Here is a 24,456-nt window from a genome sequence, read left to right as displayed (position 1 = left end):
CCAGCAACAGCACCAAATTAAAAGCCACTTGTATCTTTTTGTAAAGCTTTTGGTATAAACGATTAAACTCCCTGTACCTATAACGATTAAATTACTGGTACAAACAAACCACAACCGATCGGCTGATGTTTTTTTCTGTTTTTACAAAAGCTCAAAGTGATGTGTGGGGGGGGAGGGAGAGGGGAGGGACATGAAGCCAAGCAAACGTCTGTGCCGCATGGTTCATTAAGCACGCTCGCTCGCGTTGCCGAATATAAATTATCATTATTATTTTTATCGTCTCCGCGGTCGTCGTTATCGTTATGATTATAAAAATATAAATTTTACACGCCCGGTCGTATATTCATTCGGACGTAAAAAATAAAAGATCCTCACCGCCTCTTTCTCACTCGGTCCGTCTCTCACACGATCTCACTCTCGCTCTCTCTCTCTCTCTCTCTCTCGAGGCGACATCGTTTTAAAATTAGACCACTTTCGCCGGGGAACACTTAATATTATTATTATAATATGTCTCGGATAGGTGTGCGTGTGCGATGCGATATACGCAATTATCCCTATTAATATGTCGACCACGACCCCCTCTCCCGTTTTCCCTTTTTTCCTCGTCATTTTTTCGCCGAAAAAAAATAATAGTAATAGTAATAATAAATTTAAATTAATATCCCGACACTGCCGCCGCCGCGGTCGCCATTGGCTTTTGGCCCGCCGAATTCCCGGCTGTGACCCTCCTTTTGATGTGCCCGCCGACCCTTCGAGATAAGGCGATAATCCGGTCCAGATATCAGTCGCACTTCGGACACGCTTTTACACGCTTCACAGACTTCCGTCACCGTCGTACCGTCCCTGTCCCGCGCGGTCCTACTACATTGTAACACATTATATCGCGTACCGTCGTCGCGTCGCCACGTCAACAACATGGTGTACCTGTTCCACTTCGAACTCCCCGTGGAGGAGGCCACATGGACGTCCCTGGCCACCGCTTACTGGCCGTACCTCAAGAGCCTGACCGTCAGCGAAGTGGATGCGTGCGCCGTGTCTGTGATGCACCTATCCCGGGCATACGATGCCTTGGGGCCGTGGCTTGAGCCATCCGGGGGTGGTGACGAGGGTGGCGGCGCAGGGTCTGAGACCGTTTATAATGGCACCGACGACGGCCATTCTGAAATCTCCTTTTTGACGTTTTACTACGTCAACACCAAAAAAGGTATAATCGCGTGCGGCAGCTTTGCGCCCATCGTCGGTTCGTTTGATTGTTTGTTTATTTGTTTGTTTGTGTGACTCACACATGTGACTGTCCACATGGACAACTTTCGTTCGGCAGTTCCAATTTTGTGTCGTTAGTTTATCTATTTGGTTATCAAATTATTAAACTTATAGATATCTGTTTTTCTAACGTCTTTTGTTGTGATATTTTCATTTTAAAGTAAAAGGATTCGATCATTTCTAAATTTTGATAATTCAAATTCACACTAAAATTAAAATATCACAAAAAAATGGACTTACTGTCTGATGGACAACTCTTTCCATATCGCCCAAAAAACACAAAGTGAATCGTGAATAAATTAGGTACAATATATATTTATACTACAATTTCTTTCTTTCTTTCGTCAACCACGATATTAATATCGCGATGTCAATCGTATCAATCAGTAATCAAGGAACCTACTTTTGAAATATCAATGATAATTAGCCACTAATATAGGTAATATTAATTTTATTGTAAAATATTTTTTTATTAGGCCGTTGAAACTCACCGTACTTTATTTCTTTCTTTTTCCTCCATAATCAACCATGCATATTTTACGTCCATACCATTGTGTCATCAACATTTCAATCGTCAATAATCAATAATATTAATCACGTACAATGTATACATGTCCCCAACCTCACTGACTTAACTTTACGTAATGTTTTTTTTTTGAACAATTTTATTAGTAGGTTAGACCAACTCCATTCCTATGAGTTACTACGAAAAAAATTCTACAATAAAATAAGATTTTCTACGGTTGGGCCTGGAACAAACACTCGTTTTTCCACCCCCACCCATGACTAATAAAATAGGTTTTTGGAATATTATATTAATCAGTGACCCTCACTGAAAACAAATATTATTATTAGCTACTAATAATATTCATTTTATCGTATAAGGATTTTTCGGCCATACTTTGTCTTTTTTCTCGGTTTGTTTGTCTGTTTGTCTTCACTCTCTCTCTCTCTCTCTCTCTCTCTCTCTCTGAGCGCTGTCTATGAGTTTATAGGTCTACGTTCATTCTTCTTACCTCTGCGTTTGACGATTCGTTCTGATATCAAAGTTAAAGCTGTAGGTACGTTTTTTTGTAAGATGGAGACGACACACGCGGGCGTGGCACGTCCTATCTCGGATGCTGTCGACGCGACGGCGTTTGGCCATCTGCCGGTTGTGCAGATCGCGAAACGCGCGCGCGACGAAACCATCAATCGTCGGGCGATTATGAAGATGACGATGAATACAATATAATATAATCAGTGTTGGGTATGTTACTTTTTAAAAGTAAATAAGTTATGTTACTAATTACAAAATAAAATAGGTAACTATATTACTTGTTAGTTACTCAAGTACAAAAGTAATGCGTAACGTTACATTTTTTACTCAAAAGTAACTAGTTACAATGACGTTATTCTTATGTTGTTAGCAGTAATCCGTACACGACCGTCTGTCCGTATGTCGATGTCGATATTTTATCAGATATGATCTAAAAACAATTAAACTATACCGGCCAGTTGCTGCCTTTATAAACTGTAATCGATGATTATAATTAATTAAATTAAAAATAATATTAAGACAAAATCGTTTTTTTATACAATTATATTAGATTATACTGGGAAAATGTTGTAATTCCATAAATATCTACTTAAATTATTGATACATATAATTAAATTTTCTGATGTGGATACGAGGGGAAGGACTGTCGTGAAGTAGTACCCCGATATAACCCAGGAGGGGGGGGGGCAAAAAAAATTTGTAATGTAACCATATGTAACTATAATGAGTTCCATGGTCATCTAATTAATATAATTTTTTTGAATCGTTACGATTAATTACACTTTGTAATAGCACCATAAATTATTACATCTATAGAACCGCGTAAATCATATTATTTTGGTCTTCGATTTCAGACTTTTGAACATCATATTTTGTCAGTTCAATATGCATATTATTTTTATATTCCAAGCTCAATTATATTCTTGATTTTTTTGTATTTTCGGTATCCAAGTATTACAGAGAGAGAGAGAGCTTTTGCAGTATAATTGTTTTTAAATTTTTTTCGAAATTTAAAGTTCAATAAAAGTTTCATTACTTTAATGTTTTATTGTATAGCAAATCATCTATGAAAATTATCAAATGGTTAAAGTGGTTTATTGTTGTTAACGATACTTCTTGAAATTTCTCTTAAGATTTATATACACAATCACGAGTAACTAAGAAACAATAAAAATAAAAATGGACGTAACGTAACCAATAATATAGCGTCGCTCAGAATTATTTCTGAATTCAAAAGGGATTTGATTTACAATTTTTAGAAACAATAATAATATAATATAGAAAAATAACAAATAACGAATAAAATGCCCTAATATGCGTATGCCCTATAGTAAAAAAAAAAAAAAAATACCTAATAGTATTTATTAATAATATTGACATTTTTACTTCAGCATTTTATTTTATTTATTTATTTATTTATTCATTTTATTTATTTACATTTCAATTCCAATGTTCAAAAAACATATTTCCAAAAACAAAATTTTTTTAACATCTTTCTATTATTGTTTATTACAAATGATTATTTGAAATAAGTTTTTTTATAGATAAAAATATCATTTTTGTGTTTATGGTCCAGTGAAATATAACAATCAACCAACGGATAACGATTCATTTTCATTTAACTATTTGAATTCATTATTCATCAACAAATTAATAACCGAACAAAATCCTAAATAAGTTCCTGGCGTAACCTCAAAATTACACGTTTGTCTATTCGATATAATAATTATGGAAACACAATAGATCTTTTTTTTTCTAATAGTTATATATATCTTTTCCTCTTTTTGGGTTACGTATAGATACTGTCGTTTATTGAGCACTTGAAAATTTCACTACCTACAACATATTCATATATGCAGATAACGTGACAGTCTATACTGTTTAGCGTGTCTGGATTTCTCGATTTGGTAGTCATTTGAAACGTTTTTTAGCCATTCCTTACGTGTCCAATGTTGCCATGCCCAACATAAATGCGTCCGATAACAAAACGGTTTGTATCGCACGCATCGGACGCAATCGGAACATGCTGTCAGATTAGAAATCGTTTGAATTTTCCGGATTTACGTCGGAAACCGCGTTATCTACAAACATCTTTCCCGTCAATCTACAGATATAGGCCAATATCGTCGACTTTGGGTATATTATAATTTTGCAGTCCAGTATCGATAAATCAAATCTCGAGGGGATTAAAAATAATTTTTACTCATGTATTTTTCGTGTTATATAAGTACTTCAATCACAACTTAAAAAATACTTCGAGGAACAAGAAAAATAATTCGATTTATCGTGGTTCTTGTTATCAAACCTCGAGTGTAAATAGTTGGATTTTATATTATACCAGTAATACCATAAAACAATATTTGTATTAATCAATCTAGTCATATGAAACATGCTTCCGTCTATTCAAAACATAATTTTGCCTGTAATGTGTAAGTGCTAAAAAACCTAAAAATAAAATTCTCAAGCCTCTACCCTTGACACATCAGGAGAGAGCTTTTTGTCATTCCCACACCGACAAGATAATAATAAATATAAGTAAACTATATTTTATTTACATAACAGACAGGGAAAAAACACAATTTTAGTTTTATGACAATGTGAATATTTCAACCTCAGATGTCTAAAAGTATATCATATCTATATATATATATAAAAGCCAAATACCAACTGCACTCACACTCATCGCTATTTCCCCAAAACATAACAAAACGTATAAACTTGAAATTTCGAACATTTTGATTCCTCAAATGCTCAATATGTGTAATAAGAAGAGATTTAAAAAAATTTTAAAGGAGGGCTTACATAGGACTTTTGTTTCAAACGGAAATCTAATATTTTTTTTGTATATTAATTATATGGTGCAGTTATTTGTTAGTTGTTACAGAAAATAAAATAGTTATTATGATTGGATATAATTTTAAATATTGTATAATGTATTATATATTTTTAACTGCCATGAATACTTTGTATAAATACTCATGATTGGTGGGTATTTATTAGGAAAACCCTCGATTTTCTAACAGGTTTAGGTAATATGTCGGCTGTTACGGAAAATCGACTGAGGCATGCTTGGTAAATCACTCTGCATATGCGCCAACAATACTTACAAGTATTATGATTGGGTATTTGTCGTGTGATGTTTTGAAATTATTCAAAATATAATTAAATGTAGATATACAAGACAGATACAAGTATTCTTACATTTAGACTTATGTATAATGTATATATATTATAATTTAAAACCATACATTTGAAAAATAATAATTTTGGAAAGCAATGGTCTATATTTAATGTAAGCTACCTAGTATTGAAATAATAATATATATTACAATAAAAAGATTGAAAACTTTACCAATTTAAAATTTTTAATTTTTTTCAGCTGATATTGCGATGCCGAGCGGTAAACGAGACCAACCGTCCGTCGAGGATAATCACGATGGAACAGTTTCTCTTAAATACGATCCCAAGGAAGAGGGCTTGCATGAGTTGTTCGTTAAGTACAACGGAGAAAACGTTCAAGGTAAATTCATTATCCGCCACAAGTGTAGAATTATTTTCGTCGTAGATACAAAGACAACATAGATTATAATAATATTATGGTTCAGTTGTAAGCCTTCGCATTACAATTGTGTGAATTTCGAAAAAAGTTGCAATAATTCATATAGAAATCCAATTTTAGATATTGCGTTTCTTGCAAATTCATTGCACGGTTGTTGAAGGTTTTCAATTCTATTTCGATTTCATACAAAAATACTTTACGCATAATATTGTGTGACAAAAACTAAAAGTAAAAATGTATATATTATATTGTACACACGCTAGATTCTCGCAGAGAATTATAACCAACGTCCCCTACACTTTACGTCATTAGTTTTTATTATAATGGTCACTCGCTGCGAACGAAAATAAACTTTGTATTCTCCATCCGATCGCAATAATTATTATGTATATACATCAGCCTTCTGTGGCCTAATATCAGTGTTATTCGGCAAAAAGATTCTGTAGTGCTCGTTGCCAATTTTTAACGTTTGCTTATGAATATTAGAAACGCCATAAAAAAAAAAATGTCATATACAATATAATGCAATTTTAGAATGCACGATGGAACTAATTAAAATTAATATTTTTCACCTGAGTATTATTTTACATGTATTTATGGAACTCAGATGTGAATATCCCAAAATGCGACTTTTTTTTAAAAAAAAGTAAGAAAAATAACGTTTAATTTATTATGATATGAAATCTTGACTAATTGAGTTTATTTTTATCGTAAAACGTACTATGTACAAACTCTTATTTGTAACCGTTTTATATACAAGACAAATGTAAAAAAACATGTTTTTCTAAAATCACCTAAGTATTAAATTGGGCGATTTATTTAGCGTGTTAAGTTTTTGACTGCAGAGGCCAATATACTGGCAATACAGTCGTTATAATGTAAAAGATCACAAAAAAAAACACATACACAACATTTTTAGGAATTCATCTGTGTCACCACAGATTGAACATGAAAACTAAAAAAATGTGACAGCCAAATTTTTTATATTTTTTTATGATTTTTCTGTCCTTTAAACTTGACGATCATGACTTGGGAAAGAAAATGTGTGGATATCTATAAAAAAAAATTAAATGTTATTATAATCACAAGTAGTTCGTTTTTAATGTTTATCATATTCCCGGTACTGGTGGTTAGAAAAAATAGTATTATAATTATTCATACCCATAATAACCTACTCATTAAAGTGATAGCTTTATTTTCTTGGTAAATTCGAAAAAAAATTTGTAACACAAATTGTCTTATTTGTAACAAAATAGCTGCATCTCGAGTTTTTTTACAATTATTTCGTAGGACTAGAAACTAAAACGGCATTAGAACAATAACAATATTAAAAATTCAAACACATTATAATATTATTGTATTATAATCAGTTCGTTTTTTATGTCAATTTCAATATTAAAAAAATAAAAAAAACGCTCTTATAGACGTTGCACCCCATTTCGAAATACAATGTCCGTACAATTGGGACCTCCGCGGAAAACTCAAAAAATATGAGCGGATTGAGTATAGTAATAATATACAAAAAACGATCTTTTTGTCCATCAAACAGGTTCGCCATTCAAATTCCACGTCGACTCCATCACCAGCGGCCACATCACAGCTTACGGGCCGGGGCTCATGCACGGCGTCAGCGGAGAACCGTCCGACTTCACCATATACACGAAAGGAGCCGGAGCCGGTGCGTACATCAACATTTTATAATTATTATTATATTTTATTTAAACAGATTACAGTTTGCTATCACTGCACCATACGGACCAGTGGTGGATTTCAGTGGGTGGCGATCATGCCATTAATACCTATCCCAACCTAGCCAGTCACAATAGTTGTAACTAAAAACAATTTTTTTTTTTTTGGTGGGAGGGAGGAGGGGCGGAGTCCGACATTTTTTAAATATGTAGACTCCGGATACTTATCATTTTTACGTTCTAAATACAAAAACTATTTATTCCCGTTAATATTGATTTAACTAAAATATTATAAAACTTTCTTTATGCAATAGGTACCTATAGTCAATAGACAATTGTTCATTGCTAAAATGTTTCTACTTTAAAAAATGTTCAGTGGAGGATTTCTGGACCCCCCAGACCTCTCCTCTCCAATTACGGCATTAACCATACACATAACCTAACGAAACTTAACCAGTCACGGTCATAACTGAAAACAAATTACAGTGGGTCCAATATGGTTATTATATAGATCTGGACACCTATCATTATTAAATTAAATGTAATGGTTTAAAGAGATGGTTAGAACAAGTAATAACTATTAATGGAATCGTCCAAAACAATAAAAAAAGTTATCTGTATTTAATATTCGACATTAAATACCTGTAAATAATAATATGGACAACAGAAAAACGTAGTTTTGATAAAAGCATTTTATTTTTCAGTTCAAATTATTCTTTTAAATTTTGTTTTACATAAAGTAAGTAACTTACTGAAATGAAAATTTAAGAAAGCTGAAATATTGGAGGAAAAATATACAAGTAAGGATCCTTGTATAGAAAAGTGTAAAATAGAAAGTAAATTTGAGTTTAAATTATTAATTCAAAACGTTATTATGCAATAATGAAAGATACACAATTCAAAGCCCAGATGAAAGATTAAAATGAGTAGATTATACAATTATTGAAACCGACGAACTTATATTACAACCGGCAAAAACAATAACTATAAACAATACTATTAAGTATTTATTATTGCACTATTAAGTGCAATTTGGTACACATTTCACAGCCATATTACACTTAACATCTGATAATTTTTTCTTTAATTTTGTTAGTTGTTCTGTTTGATGTTTACCTAATTTCTTAAGCTCACACTGTTCTTGATGTTTTGATTCTAATTTCCTCTCGAAATTTTGCTTATCTTTATCATATTTTTCTAGCTGTGTCTTTATCATCTCTGCTGTTGACTCTGTAGCCTCTTTGATCTTTTTCACTTCTTGTTGTAGCTTTTCTTTCAGTGGTTCTAATTGCTTAATCGACTCATTATGATCTGTTAATTGGCAATTGAGCTTTGTAGTCTCCATTTGTGCATCACAAAGTTTTGAATTAATACATTTGAGATTTGAGGCAGTTGACTTAACCTCGACTCTAAGTTTTTCAATTTCCTTTTCTATTTTACATTTTTCTTTACAATGTTCCACTTGAAAACAGTTAAGTTCTTCCTTTAATTGTATCGCTCGATTTTTTTGCTCCAATAGTTCAGTTTGCTTATCTTTTAATTTCAGTTTGAGCATACATAACTCGTTCGATTTTTCATTAAATTTACATCGAATTTCAGCCATCTCGGCCTGCAATGTCTTAGAAATGTTTTCACTTTTCATTTTTAATTCACATATTGAAGACTGTAAGCACTCATAACGGTCTTGCTCAATATTATTTTTTTTATCCATTTCAGTGATCTGTGTTATTTGTTCGGTTAGAGCTTTTTGCATGCATATAATGTCCTGTTCCATATCTTGTACTTCCGTTTGTGATAATTGTTGCCTATCTTGTAACTTGTTTGTGATTTCCATAGCTTCTAAAAGTTTCTTTTCTAGTATTTGCTTATCCTCTAAAAGTGTTGAACTGATACAATTTAACTTTTCTAAATTTGTCTGATAGTCATCTAGTTTATTAAGTATTTGTTCGTTTTCACACTGCAATAAATTATTTTCTTCTTGAATATCTATCAAATGTTGTTCTTGCATATTATATTTACAATTTAATTCTTTAGTTTCGCGTAATAACTCGTTTAAAATGTTTGATTTTTCGAATTTAATGGAATTCAACATTGCCTGACCTTTTGTGAGCTCGGATCTAAGATAACTGCTCTGAGCAACAACTTCTTCGTAATCACAAAGCTGATACTCGAGTTCGTCATTGTAGTTTTCGGTTTCTTCTATTTTATTTTCAATTTGACTTGTATTACTCATAATTTATTAGTTTGTATGTAAGTAAATTTTGAAATAAATATTTGTATGAGTTTTTTATTTAGAAAACAAAATTTAGTACCTAGTTACAATAACTTACGTAATTAATATTTGAACTTAATGATATTGAAATACATAAGCCAAAACATTATTTTTTTTTTCATATAGAATAAAACGTGAACAATTATAATATTGTAGGTAATTATATTCAAGGCTGGGCATTAATGAGTTAAAAATTAATATTAAGTTAAAACGTTAAGTTACTTTTAATTAAGTTAATTAACTCGTTACTTTTTTTTTCACATTAACTTTTAACTTAATAAGTTACTTTTTTTCAAGATTAACGTGTTAACTTCAAGTTAATTTTATTTCAAAAATATCTAAATTAAGTTAATTTTCGTCCGAAGAATAATGCAAATTGTTGAATGTGTTTTTACTTAGATGTATCATTTTAAATTTCCCCAGTAATTTTCATGGACGTAAAAAAAAGAAACTTTTCTCCTTTACGGGAAACCCCTTTTTTTGGTTTTTTTGGGGGGGCTTAGTCATTTTTTGGGTAAAAAAAATGTTGGTGAAATCAGAATTCGGCGCACGAAGTTATTTTCGAAGTTATAGCTAATTGAAGTTTTAACTTTATATAATAACCAGAAAAACTATCTAACAAACCATATTACCTATGTGTCTGGAATTTTTATTTTTGCAAATTAGCAAATTTTAACTTAACACTAAGATAAGTTACTTTTTTTTTAAATTTAACTTTTAACTTAACGAGTTAAAGAAAAAAAATACGAATAACTTTTAACTTAACTTAACTTAATTATTTCAAAATAACTTAACTTAACGAGTTAAAAAAAAATCGTTAACTTGCCCAGCCTTGATTATATTCGTGTATATTTTTTTATCTTTTGATACCGTTTTCATATCCTTGCTCGTTCCAAAATAAGGTTAGTAAAAGTATACTTCTGTATAAAAAAATGTTGTTTAAAATGTATTATTATTTTATTGAATGTATTGGGTATTGTATAAGGTAATGCAGTAAGAATTTAAACAGCTAAGACAATAATTAAAAATATATTATACATACATAGTAGTTACTCCACTCAAAAGAAGCAATTAAAAATGATTAAAACTACCTATTAAAAATGTCCATGTAAAATATATCTGAACAAAAACACTCCGCAAAACTCCGAGTAAAAAACACTAAATATAAATAAAAAAAACCAGCTCTAAAAGTCGTGATATAATTTATAAGTAAGTATTTCAACTATAGACATAATCAATGTTAAAGCGGTCTGATAATAATTCAACTTAGGTTGGCTATTTAAAAACACTTGATTATCTGAATCACAGAATCACAACACTTTAAGGCGTTTTAAGGCGTTATTGTTTTCTTATACTTATCGCGAGTCCAGTAACTCCCGGTTAAATTATTTAAAAATTAGAAGAAATGTATGTTTGTTAAAAATAGTTTTATGTACCTAGTATGTAAAAAAAAAAATCGGATCCCCTCAAATTTGGTCTCAGCTACAGGTTAACCTACAATGCCTATACCTGTATATTATGACATACATGTAGTTCGTCACTCACCTTAAATACGCTTGTGATCCTCCACATCTGATACAAATATTGATTTAATCGTCTCTCCGTCTACTGCAGGCGGTCTTTCGTTGGCTGTTGAAGGTCCCAGTAAAGCGGACATCAGTTGTCACGATAACAAGGACGGTACGGTGTCTGTCACTTACCTGCCGACGGCACCCGGCGAATACAGGATTTCCGTCAAGTTTGAAGACAAGCACATCAAAGGAAGCCCGTACAATACAAAAGTCACAGGTTCGTGGTCTCCTTTGCGTAAGACTCGGACCCCTCGAATACACGTTCACTTAATAATATTATCTACGTTATACCACTTTATATATTATCATACTTACGTGAAAATGAATATTTTTGTTTTCGCATTCTTATATAGGCGAGGGCCGGAAGAGGAACCAGATATCCGTGGGCTCATGCAGCGAGGTGTCGTTGCCCGGCAAAGTGCTGGACAAAGACTTCCGGCTATTGAACGCGTCGATCCAAGCCCCAAGTGGTCTGGAAGAACCTTGTTTCTTGAAACGCCTGGTAAACGGCAACTTGGGTACGTAGTTTTTCGGATTCGAGACTCGTGGAGAACGAGCTTTACACTTAAAGCGTTCATTTTTCCAGGTATTTCGTTCACGCCTAGAGAGATTGGCCAGCACGTAGTGTCCGTGAAAAGAATGGGCCAGCATATCGTCAACTCGCCGTTCAAGATAACCGTGGGCGAGCGAGAAGTCGGTGATGCAAAAAAGGTGAAAGTCACCGGCAACGGACTGAAAGAAGGCAAAACGCACGTGGAGAATTTGTTCACAGTGGACACGAGGAGCGCTGGTGAGTGATAATAATACAGTAATATAATAATATATTAATATATATTCCTAATATTGTTGGATAATTATTAGGTATAGCATAGTATTATAATATAATATAATTACATTATGTAGTTGAAGGTTTCTAAGCGTAAGATTAGAACACCTGATATCCCCGCAGGTGTGTCCGTCTGTTAGTTATCTGTCCATAGTTATGATATGTTATGATTGTTGATAAGATATTAATTATTTACACACTATAGTTCGTAGTTATTTTACAATTTACATAGTAACGAATTTACGATTATTTGTTAGATAATTAATTATTGTGTAAGTATTAAAGTGTTTAAGGTTCATACTATTCAAAATATAATACTAAAATAATAAGCTAAGGTTGGTATATAGTTGATATTTATAATCAATGATAATACGTTTGGAAAATGGAAATTTAGCACGCTTGCTTTCTTAACTTGTTTTTTTTAAAAAAACCTATAAAAATATATTTTTTATCCGTCGTTGTTTCAATATCAAAATAGTACAAACAAACAAAACAAAATACCTATTTTTTTTTTTATTTTTTTTATTAGTTAAGTTACAGCCCAATTATTTGGGCTCATAACAGTTATTTTCCAAATCGTACGAACATAAATAAAATTATACGTAACAACATAATATGCTTATCTAAACCTTAAACATTTATTAGGTACCGTTTTAATTGAATGAATGATTTAAATCTGGTTAAGTTATCATGGAAAAATCAAAGTTGTTTATTAAATTAATTGAGATTGACATTTTGTTGATCGCAGCGAATAGATGACTACATAATTTGACGATAAGTTGGTGTATATAGAACGTTTTTGGTACACGAGTATTAGTTTGAAGAATGTTTAAAAGTATTTTACCAAGTAATTCAGAATATATAATTAACGAATTAAGTAATTTGTACGACCAAGTCACATCATGTAGGTTTCTTCTTTTTTCGAGCGAGCCACTGAGATGCTATACAACCTCGCTAGTTGCTCAAGTGCACATTATTATTTAATATCACATACGACTGTATAATCTGAAAGGAATTTACTATAACCGTTTATGTAGTACCTACAATTTATTATAATAGCTAGTATTTTGAAGACGATAAAATGTTTTAAAATAAAACGTTACCAATCGAATATATTTTAAACGTTTAGGCAAACAACTTCATTGACCACTCGTTTACTTACATTTTTTTTTGTGTACCATAAATTAATAAAATTGATTATACCTATAATCATCACAAATAAAATAATAAATTACCTACTAACTAATAATCGTAGTTACAGAAATCTCTTTACCGAAGTACCTACCTATGTGATTTATCCACAGTAGAATATTTTGTGTTTAAGTATACTTGTTATTTTAAATGGCATAAAAGAAAAAATAAACATAAACAAAATATGTGGCTACGATAGTGCGATGTATATTATATTGGTAAATTCATAACATAATCATATTATTCAATATCAGTTCCTGTTTAGGTATATTATTATATTGTTCATTTTTATACTATTTCGAAACAATTAAAATGGTCGGAAATAATTTCAATTACCTACGCAGTGCAAAAATCTTGAAAAAAAAATGTTTTAATATTTTTATAATATTGGTTTGAAGGCGTTTATGATAGAACTGTTTTTATTTTAATTCATATAAACGTATTAATAATGTTTATGTTATTCATTACGTATAATCAATAACCATTCTAGATTTAATTATTTTTATACAGCGTCTGCATAATAATTATATTATATAGGTTATGGTGGATTATCGCTTTCCATTGAAGGCCCGAGCAAAGCAGAGATCCAGTGTAAGGACAATGAAGACGGTACATTGACCATATCATATAGGCCCACGGAACCGGGATACTATATCGTGAATCTGAAGTTCGCCGACCATCACGTTGACGGTTCACCGTTCACTGTTAAAGTCACCGGCGAAGGAAGCAACTGTCAGCGTGAGAAGATTGAGCGAAGGCGGGAAGCCGTACCTCTCACAGAAGTGGGTAGCAACTGCAAACTCACGTTCAAGATGCCAGGTAAGTTAAAATATATAATCATTATTTTTTTTAAAGCTTTAAGGGGTTTTCAGTTTTATAAGGACATAAGTAACTACTCTTATTTCAAAGACCCAAAATAGCTATCTAGATATCTATTCTAGAATTTGAACCAATGATGTGGAACATACCCATCTCAGAGTGGCCAAGTTGAAAAACTTGATAAACTTCAAAGTCGATTTACTTATATGTTTGGGTATACAACGGGTTTCACAATTTTTGATATTGCTAACCACATTGGCTTAGTCTTCTTAGATGAGCGACGACCTGGTATTCAAATCAACTCAAAAAACAATATTCCTGTTTCCATATCCCCTTTACCACTAAAAATTAAGACATATCCCATTACGTCGCTTGCTAAATTATGTAATGAATTAGATAATTTCGATTTTAATTATCATCCAGCTTCTAAATTGAAAATATTTATTTTAAATGAATGTAAATAACTGTAAATTTGTCTGTTCATTTGTATTATTTTAATATTCTATAATAAAAATGCACTGTATCATTAACCCTTGCTGGTGTTAAACCATTAAATAAATAAATAATTAATTCAAACAGTCGTCAAATATTTGTCCATGATACCACAGACGATTAAACAGCTTATTCATTATTATGTACCTATATTCGATTTTCCTGTTTCTAATTTTGTTTCACCTGAAAATTGTAGGTGTGTTGCCATATGATTTGTCGTCGACGGTGACATCGCCATGTGGCATCACGGAAGACGCCGAAATCAACGAAATCGAAGACGGTCTCTACGCTGTACATTTTGTCCCGAAGGAATTGGGCGTTCACACGGTGTCGGTCCGGTACAAGGAAGTCCACATACCGGGTAAGTGTTAACTGCGGCTGCAGTAATTTTCAATACGACCCACGTTGACCGTCCGTCTTGTTTCTGCAGGATCGCCGTTCCAATTTACCGTCGGTCCTATGAGCGATGGTGGAGCTCACCGCGTACACGCTGGAGGTTCTGGTTTGGAACGTGGAGAACAAGGACAGCCATGCGAGTTTAACGTGTGGACCAGAGAGGCCGGTCCGGGCTCACTAGCCATATCGGTTGAAGGTCCTAGCAAGGCAGAAATCGATTTCAAAGACCGCAAGGACGGCTCATGTTATGTCAGTTACGTCGTAGGCGAACCAGGTTCGTCAATAGTTTTGATAATGTACCTATAACAACAAGGGTTGTGGGTGAGTATACGAGACAAACACTATCAAACGTGCTGAATATCCCCTCTTTAGGTTTGATGATTTGTAAAATATTATTTAGATAACCACAACCCTTCAAAAGAACTATTGGACTATCGGGAAAAGGTCTGTAATTCATAAATTCATAATATGAATCCTTACATCCAGTATTTATTCTCGTGATTTATAATTTTTCATTTCTCCAAGTTTTCAGTACATACTAAATATATGACTGTAATATGACTTAAGGGGATTTGCAAACGGTCTGTATTTAATAAGCTGAATCTTAAATATATATTGTGTATGCGAGTAGTGTGGTAGTACTACGTAAATAATAAATATCATCTTAACGTGTACTTCTACACTCATATGTCACCATCGTGTTTTCTTTACTTTTTGTACATAATACTGTTTAATAGATTCATTGTAAAAGACTTCTTAAAACCAGATTTAAATGTTTCCAAAACTTAAGTTAATATATCTGTTATTATAATTTCTTACTTCAATATTTGGCGGAGAAATATTTATTATTTCGATTTTAAATAAAGATAAGAAAAAAGTAGAGATGAATTTAAAAAAAGGAGTAAATTGATGTAAAGTAAATTTGTTATTAGACTATGAAATAATTTGGTATTATGGACAAATAATTATTAGTACTTTTGTAACCTATACAAATCGTCACACTACACAAACATGTCTATTCGAAATGTATTTTCGTTTATTGTTCAATAATATGATTTTTAAATAATTATTTACATTGCTTATTCCAGACCCATGGTATACTGACTAACGACTGTCAGTTTCAAACTATATGTTTCCACGTATTTACTAATTTTAAAACATGAATAAATATAAACGAAAATATTTTCTTAGTTTAATTATATTTGTTTAATCAATCCCAAATATAAATAGTTAAGGGTATCGCAGCACACGTTTAAGAAAATCGATTTTCAATATTCAATTTTAAGGACCCAAAAATTACATTCGTATTTATTTTGGGCACATCTGATTTGAAATCAAAATAGTGATTGCTAAAAAGCATTTTTTTGAAATTAAAATCTTACTTCAGGAAGTATGTTTAATTTACTACCACTTTTAGTAGTTATGCAAACAAGATTGTATTTAATTTTTCACAAAGTATGGACATGTGCGTGGGTGTGCAAGAGTTGCACCCAGTGGTGGTTGCCTGACGTGGCATAAGAGCGATTCTCGAATACACACACTATTATATAATGTTCATTTACTACTTCCACATAGACATAGCCCAAATAATGTTCAAATCAAGTGAATCGCCTGAATATTACTCTTTAAAACATAATATGCTAGATAGGTCTTTCACATAAGACTCGTTGGTTATATAAAAATGATATATAATTTTCCCAAAAATTATTATGATTGTTGTTTCACTTTAATTAATGGACATTAATGCATGTAGTAACGGTTTTAGGACTTGGTACTCTGCCATGGACCCCATAATACATTTTATGTGGTCTAAAAGTGTATAGAGTTGAAATAAGAGAAACAAATAATTTTTAAAATACACTTTAATCGTTAAACTCTTTTAAACACAGTGTTAGTTCAAAGCTTCATAAACAAATGCAAATGGTACATTTTACTTATTTAAAACGCGTCCAAATTTACAATTAGTGCTGTAACTTATTACATTGACACGTGTTTGACGACATTTCGAAAATTCATTTAACGGGGTTCTTAGTCCAATGCTACATAAAAAAAATCATATTACATTCGATTTGTGCGTATGATTTGATTATTTAATTTAAAAAAGATTCCAAAAAATTTGAATGGGTATTTCTGAGTCATTTATTAAACTTTATACCGGGTGTTTCTTTTATCAAACAGTACTCTTTATTTAAGTGTACATTTTTTTGAAAATATAATTTTACATAGTTTCAAATAGCTTATAAAACAACATTTTTCTTAAAAAATTATATTTTTTTATTCTTATAATTTTTTAATTTTTTTACTTTTTTGCATTACAATATAGGATTTTAATTTAATTTTCTAAAACAGAATATTTTTCTTAGTATTTCGATACATAAAAATTGAATTTGGGTCGAGTAGTTTATGAGATATAAATATTCAAAGTTTTTATGAGGGGAGAAGTGGACAAACATTTCGTGGTGTAACCCCGTACTACACACCACTCCACTCATCTAAACTTTAAATACTTATAACTCATACACTACTCGACCCTAATTCAATTTTTATGTATCAAAATACTAAGAAAAATATTCTGCTTTGGAATATAAAATTAAAACCCTATGTTCTCATTCAAAAAAGTAAAAAACTTAAAAAATTATAAGGATAAAAAAATATAGTTTTGTAATAAAAATATTATTTTATAATCGACTTGATACTATGTGAAAAAATATTAAAAAATTAAAAATTACACTTTTTGAAATATTCAGTGTTGTTTTATATAAAACAATCATACGGTATACGGAAGATACTATTCCTTTAAATGGCTTTACTTTAAAAAAATATTGAGGTGATATACCATATTTATTTTAGTAGGTAGGTACTTATTATAGCCTATAGGTATTGCCTGGATACTAGGACATTTTTTTTGAAAAATTTTACAATTTTAATAAATTTATAATAATAATCAAAATTGTCAAATCATTATAGCCCACATAAACCTGTTACCATGGACTTAATATGTTAAGATTTAATATGCCGGAAAATAATTATTTTAATTTGCATAACGTTTAAAAAATATAATTTTCTTAATAATTTATAATACAAAATGGATTCTCGTTTGAATAAAAATAAGTTTATTTCACTACAGCATACTCCTTAAATTGCATAAAAATCTTAATATTAGAAATTATGGTCCTTAAATATCCTTAAAAATTCTAAAAAATTTAATTATTTAATTATTAAAGGAAAAATATTGATGGTAAGACTGCTTGGTCAATCACCCGTAAAATATCACTATTACATGTGATTATTGTATATGTATTTATAACTTAATGATAAAGATAAATTATGAAAAGTGAATGTCGCTCTGCTGAACAGTAGGTTACAAGTGGGTCACTGTAATGGATGGTGTTAAATTTGAATTCAATAATATAATATCATTGTATTAGAAAAACGGTTATGAGCGAATACGGTCATTCAGCCTATGATATTATTAAGAATATTTGATGATATTATTGTGAATAAAATAATAAGTAACTTATATAGAACCTATTTACGTGGAACCTTGTTTAAATTTTTAATCCTTAGATATAAAAGTTGAACATTTTATGAATTTTTAACTACAAAATAATTATTCAATTTTAAATTTGATAAATTTTGTCGAAATTCGAACTTTAAATGCTTATAAAAAAATTGTGCCTATGTATTTTCAATGTTTTTCAACTGATGTTGTAACAATATATCAGGAACCTTGCATTAAATGTTCACGCTTTTTTACCCAACAAATACATTTTTATTGATATTTATAGGAAAAAAAACTAAAAAAATTGAAAACTGACAATGTCCGTAAACAGCTCAAAAAAAGTCAAAATATTTTCAAAATTGTAGTGTATAAAAAATGAAAAAATGAAAAACTCAGTGAAATTTGCATATATCTACAGTAATTCGTTTTTGAATTACAACGAAATAAGTAAATCCACTACGTGAGAAATGGAGTGAATATCCAATCTTGTAAAAATATGAAATTCAAACGCTCATAAAAATTTAATTTGATTTGCTTGAATCATTTTTTTTTTTTTTTGATAAAGATAGACAAAATTATGAATGATCTTGTATTACATTTTCAAATCTTAGATTTATAAAGAAAAATTTTTATGAATTTCTTACTCAAAATAATTTGTAAATTTTCGTCATTTTTACATATTTTGTTAATATTTGAACAAAAAAAATTGTGATCATGGATTTTTAAATTTTTTCATCTGTCTTTGAAAAAATATACTAGGCGCCTTCTATTAATTTTTCAAGCTTTTTTAACCAACAAATAAAATTTTATTGATATTTATAGAAAAAAAAACTAAAAAAAATGGAAACTGAAAATGTCCGTAAAGAGCTCAAGATAAGTCAAAATATTTGAAAATGATATGGTGTATAGAAAATGCTAATATAAACATTCATTCAAAATGTCATGTAACTATGGTCATTTTTTTAAGAGTTGCACCAAAAACCAAAATCAATTTTCTCGAAAACAGATTTTGCGTAAAAATTCTCGTTTTTCCTTAATTTTTCTTTTGTCTAAAATCTCCACGAGTGTTAACGTATAAAAACCTGAAAAACATCGAATTTGAACCATATATTTTACGGACGCTTTCTGCGATAACCCTTCGAGGTCATAATATTATAATAAGAATATAATGTTATACCGTATATAAATTGAAGATTCAAAACATTTGTCGGTTCTACAGGAGAATATCGAATTGGTATTAAGTTTAACGACCAGCACATACCGGACTCACCATACAAGCTGTTTATGTCACCAGCAATGGGTGACGCGCACAAGCTTGAAGTGGCGCAATTCCCGACGTCGGGAGTCCAAGCCGATTACCCAGCTCAATTCATGGTTCGTAAGAACGGCGCTGTCGGTCAACTCGATGCCAAGGTATTTATACAAATGATAATATTATTATATTTATTCACTAAGATCGTCGTGAGATCGAAACTATGATAATTAGGGAGGGGGATTTGTTGAAATTGAATTGTTTTCCTATCTACGAGATGCTTGTCCTATAAGGTATACCTACTTTTCTTGTATTTTTGAATCAGAAGATCATTTTTCTTATTTCAGTTTTTTGCATTTATTGACAATTTTCAATTTTAATATAATTCAGCTCATTGTTTAGAGACTTTTTGGATTTTTGGGAAATTCGACTCTAAAATCTAGTTTTTAAAATGTAAATTAAATAGGTATTTAATGTACAATCAAGGTTTTTACATAATCGAATATTATTAAGTAATCGTAATTTTTCGAACCAAAATTCAAGTGTACGACTAACGAATGACGATGAAAAATTAAATGAGAATAATTGTTTTTCAGTTTAAAAATCAACGTAAAGCACTTGTACAATTCTGCAAAACTATTTTTTTAATTTAATAAAAAATATTTTTTCAGCTCAAAGCTTGCTAAAACAAAAAAAACGAAGTGCATTTTTTTAATTCATTGTACATAAAATGCATATTTTTAGGGCATGACATATTTAGAATTGTAATTTTTTCCTAATAATAATTATTATGACGCGTTCAGAATGTTTATATTAATTCTTATTTTCGTCGACGCATTATTTATACCTATAATAACTGACTGCGATAATTTGTTGTTTTGACAAGACGTGCGTGCGTGATGGATATTTTTCAGGTGGTGTCACCGTCCGGTGCGGAAGACGACTGTTTCATCCAATCAATCGATCAAGACATGTACTCTGTCCGTTTCATGCCCCGCGATAATGGCGTTCACAACATACACGTCAAGTTCAACGGGGTTCACATTCCAGGATCACCGTACCGCCTGAAGGTTGGCAAAGGAGACGCCGACCCTGCTGCCGTGCACGCCACGGGCAGTGGTCTGGGAGACGTCAAGACAGGTACGGAATCACGTTACACCTGAAAATCAAGAAATCAGTTTAAAACCATTTAAACCATTGAAAAACAGTTTATAATAAGTTTTTATAACCTATCTTTTTTTTTCGATTTTCACGATCAACAAGTAATATAATGACAAACTAGATTCAAAAACATCGATATTTTTTTACAAAATCTCGACCATTTGAACCGAGCTCTTTTGTTACTACTGGTAATTTAATTAAATCACGACTTCGTCTTACTCCGAGGTGAGTAAAGCACAACGATAGGTGGTAAAATTGTAGAATTTACATAAAACATTTAAACGTGTATTGGTTTTATAATAAACACGTTTTTATTTCTTTAATTTTCACAAAGTATCATTTTCTGCGCACATTGTTTCGCTTTACCGCTGACAGGTTTTTTAAAAAACATAATTATTTCAAATCCAAGATAAAATTAATATAACAAATTGTGGATTTACTGTTGAGAAGTGGTCATTTAAAATTCATTACCGGTAAATATTTTAGGACACAAAACGGATTTCATTGTGGACACTTGCAACGCGGGTGCCGGTACATTGGCTGTAACCATTGACGGACCAAGTAAGGTTTCGATGGACTGTACCGAAGTCGAAGAAGGCTACAAAGTCAGGTATACGCCGCTAGTGCCAGGCGAATATTACATCAGTTTGAAATACAACGGATATCATATTGTTGGTTCGCCGTTCAAAGTCACTTGTACTGGTACGTATATGATCATACAACTTGTACAAACAAACAAAAATAAAAACATTGTCATATAAATAAAAATTATAATATATCATAATACCATTCTGCATTGGGTAGCGTTTTTGAAATCATTATTGATGTCTTCGGGATTTAAATTAATTACGTTACTATAGGTTCGAGCTTTTCTTTATTAACAGAATAAAATAATTAATCTGTTATTGAAAAACATAATTGTTGATGAACAACACGAATTCATATTGTCTACGGTTCCAAACATTCTGTATTTATCAAACTTAAATCTCGGATACCTATACATTTAAATCAGGTAACCAGGTCAACGTTGTATTTACAATTTTTTCAAAAACGTTAGACATGACCGATATTAATGTTCTTACTACTAAATTATATATAATTAAATGGTCTAAGAACCCTTTTATTTCATAGTTATTATCTGTAGATGATCTTAAATTATATCGTATTGTTAAATTTTCGAATGATGCCGAAATGCTTCAAAATGACTTAAATCATCTCTCTAGTTGGTGTAAGTGCGTAACAATAGTACATTTCATCTATATATTTATAAATGTAAAGTAGCTATATATAATGACGACATTTTCGAAAAAAAGGTTCCTTATATCTTCATAATTATTTTTTAAACGATCTTGAACTTACCCGCGTCTCACGAAAATTGTTCGTGCATACATTGTTCACATGCATATTGATAAATATACCTGATACCCATCCGGGAACCATCGACGCTGGAAGATGCTTGACCGCAGAATACATTAGTTTCCAACCACATTACCACACGCCAGGCCCCAATTAAAAGAAACATTTTGAAACTATACAATAAATGTATTTACATACTTACTGATATTACTTCATTGTTTCGTTGAATACCATCTGAATATTTTTTCCGTGTACAATATCCACGATAAGACTAATGAAATATTTCCAGCGCCAATCAAAACAATAAATTAAAAGGTGTTTGATCGTTTTTACAGGTGAGGATTTGGCTGAGCGCGGGCCACAAGAAACTAGCTCGGTGGTTGTGGAAACCGTACACAAAGTGTCTAAAGCTCACAAGGGTGGGGCTGGTGTCGTTCTGCCGCACTTTAAGTCAAATGCTACACTCGTCACCAGCAAAGGAATGGGTTTGAAGAAAGCGTATGTGGGAAAACAAAATCTGTTCAGCATAAGCGCTTCTGACGCCGGTAAGTTATTATAGCATTATAGAAGGGTTCTGAATTTCAATGAAAATATTTTATTTTCTTATAAATGTCTTCGGTTGTAGATGATTAGAAATGATTATTTTGATTATACACAAAAAATATAGATATTAAATTAGTAATGAGTAATGACCAATATCTACGAATTACTTTTTTAATGGTTGTAAAGAAGGTATTAACTGTATTATATTTATTTATTTATTTTTGTTCAGCCAAAATAATGACAATTCAATAATTACGATTAATTACATTTATAATAGCTGATACGTGTTCCAACTGATCTATAAGATCGTATCTGGGATGTTATCAGTTATTATTAATTTCCACTTTTAAAATTATTCAATTGCTGTTGGTTTATGACTACAATCTTTTAGACATGATAAACAATTTTATTTATTTTTTACACATGAAATATTTCAAAAAAGTTTCATGAAATTTTAAAACTCTATTAGTATGGCGTGTACTGCGACATGATTGGAAACGTGATATAGGCTAATAATATGACTTAGGGTAATAAAGATTTTGACTCTCGGTAGACTAGATTGGGATTGGAAATTCTGTTCCCATGAGTTGACTAAAACGCTACATGTTTATGTTTTTCAGGTAACAATATATTATTCGTTGGTATTTACGGACCCAAGGGACCGTGTGAAGAGATATTTATCAAACACATGAAACAGAACAACTACCAAGTGAGCTATATCGTCCGAGAACGTGGCGAATACATTCTACTGGTCAAGTGGGGCGATGATCACATACCCGGCTCACCATTCAAAATCGATACTTAAATCTAATGAAAAAAAAAAAATAATAATAAAAAATCCAATGGTTCGAAGCTAGAAGACATCTAGTGTACTCGTATCATTATCATTACCATAATCAAAAAAATAAGAAGAAACGCGCAACAGGTGTCCGTCTGTCGGGATAAAAATACGGCTCTACCAGATTTATGCTGTAATTATTTATTATTTCTCTCTTCCGATTTTATATTGTCATTTACTTGTATTACCTACTACAAAAGGAAAAAAAACAGTTTAATTTTTAGCTAATAATAATTATTTACTTTTATTCGAATTTTAAATCTTACATTATTTATTTTATATACTACTCATCGTGACTATATATTACATAAATGTTATAATGTTTGTTATTCAGAATATTAATCATTTAATTAATTTATATTATATTATTATTATTATTCAACATTGTAATAAGTTTGTGGTCAACGAAACGTTCCGTAAAATGTAATATTGATTTGCCTGAAATATAATTATCTAATATTATATACATATACCTACTTCGAAATAGTCAATAGCGTTCGTCGTCTAACCAATTATTAAACAAAGTTCAGTGTGTTATAAGGTATACTTAACTTATGGCTAACCACTTCGTATCTTCGTTATTTGTACTGATTCAATATGATTTTATACAATATACATCAATATTATATCTAAATATATTTATACAAAATGGGATGCCTGTAAATAAAGATTATATATCATTACGTTA

At 31.0% G+C, this 24,456-nt stretch overlaps 1 protein-coding gene across 4 annotated transcripts in view; it reads left to right on the top strand.

Annotated features, from left to right (window-relative positions):
* The window catches only part of LOC100162552 (filamin-A), a 142,003-nt gene extending 117,547 nt beyond the window's left edge, over positions 1-24,456 (top strand). For 2 of the 4 annotated variants that reach the window (XM_008180619.3, XM_008180622.3), the window contains 13 exons: positions 5,682-5,822; positions 7,411-7,539; positions 11,436-11,609; positions 11,746-11,910; positions 11,979-12,182; positions 13,947-14,228; positions 14,917-15,081; positions 15,151-15,390; positions 19,838-20,031; positions 20,785-21,010; positions 21,518-21,733; positions 22,723-22,932; positions 23,551-23,741. In XM_008180619.3, the coding sequence (XP_008178841.1) occupies positions 5,682-5,822; positions 7,411-7,539; positions 11,436-11,609; positions 11,746-11,910; positions 11,979-12,182; positions 13,947-14,228; positions 14,917-15,081; positions 15,151-15,390; positions 19,838-20,031; positions 20,785-21,010; positions 21,518-21,733; positions 22,723-22,932; positions 23,551-23,735 (2,531 nt within the window). In that variant the 3' untranslated portion in view covers positions 23,736-23,741. Of the gene's footprint in view, positions 1-772; positions 1,205-5,681; positions 5,823-7,410; positions 7,540-11,435; positions 11,610-11,745; positions 11,911-11,978; positions 12,183-13,946; positions 14,229-14,916; positions 15,082-15,150; positions 15,391-19,837; positions 20,032-20,784; positions 21,011-21,517; positions 21,734-22,722; positions 22,933-23,550 lie in introns of those variants that run through there. The other 2 variants (XM_008180620.3, XM_008180618.3) reach the window with 2 other exon arrangements.

Source organism: Acyrthosiphon pisum, chromosome X, assembly GCF_005508785.2.
Source record: "Acyrthosiphon pisum isolate AL4f chromosome X, pea_aphid_22Mar2018_4r6ur, whole genome shotgun sequence".
NCBI lineage: Eukaryota > Metazoa > Arthropoda > Insecta > Hemiptera > Aphididae > Acyrthosiphon > Acyrthosiphon pisum.
The sequence above is the reverse complement of the archived record's forward strand: the minus strand, read 5'-3'. Positions and strand labels throughout refer to the sequence as shown.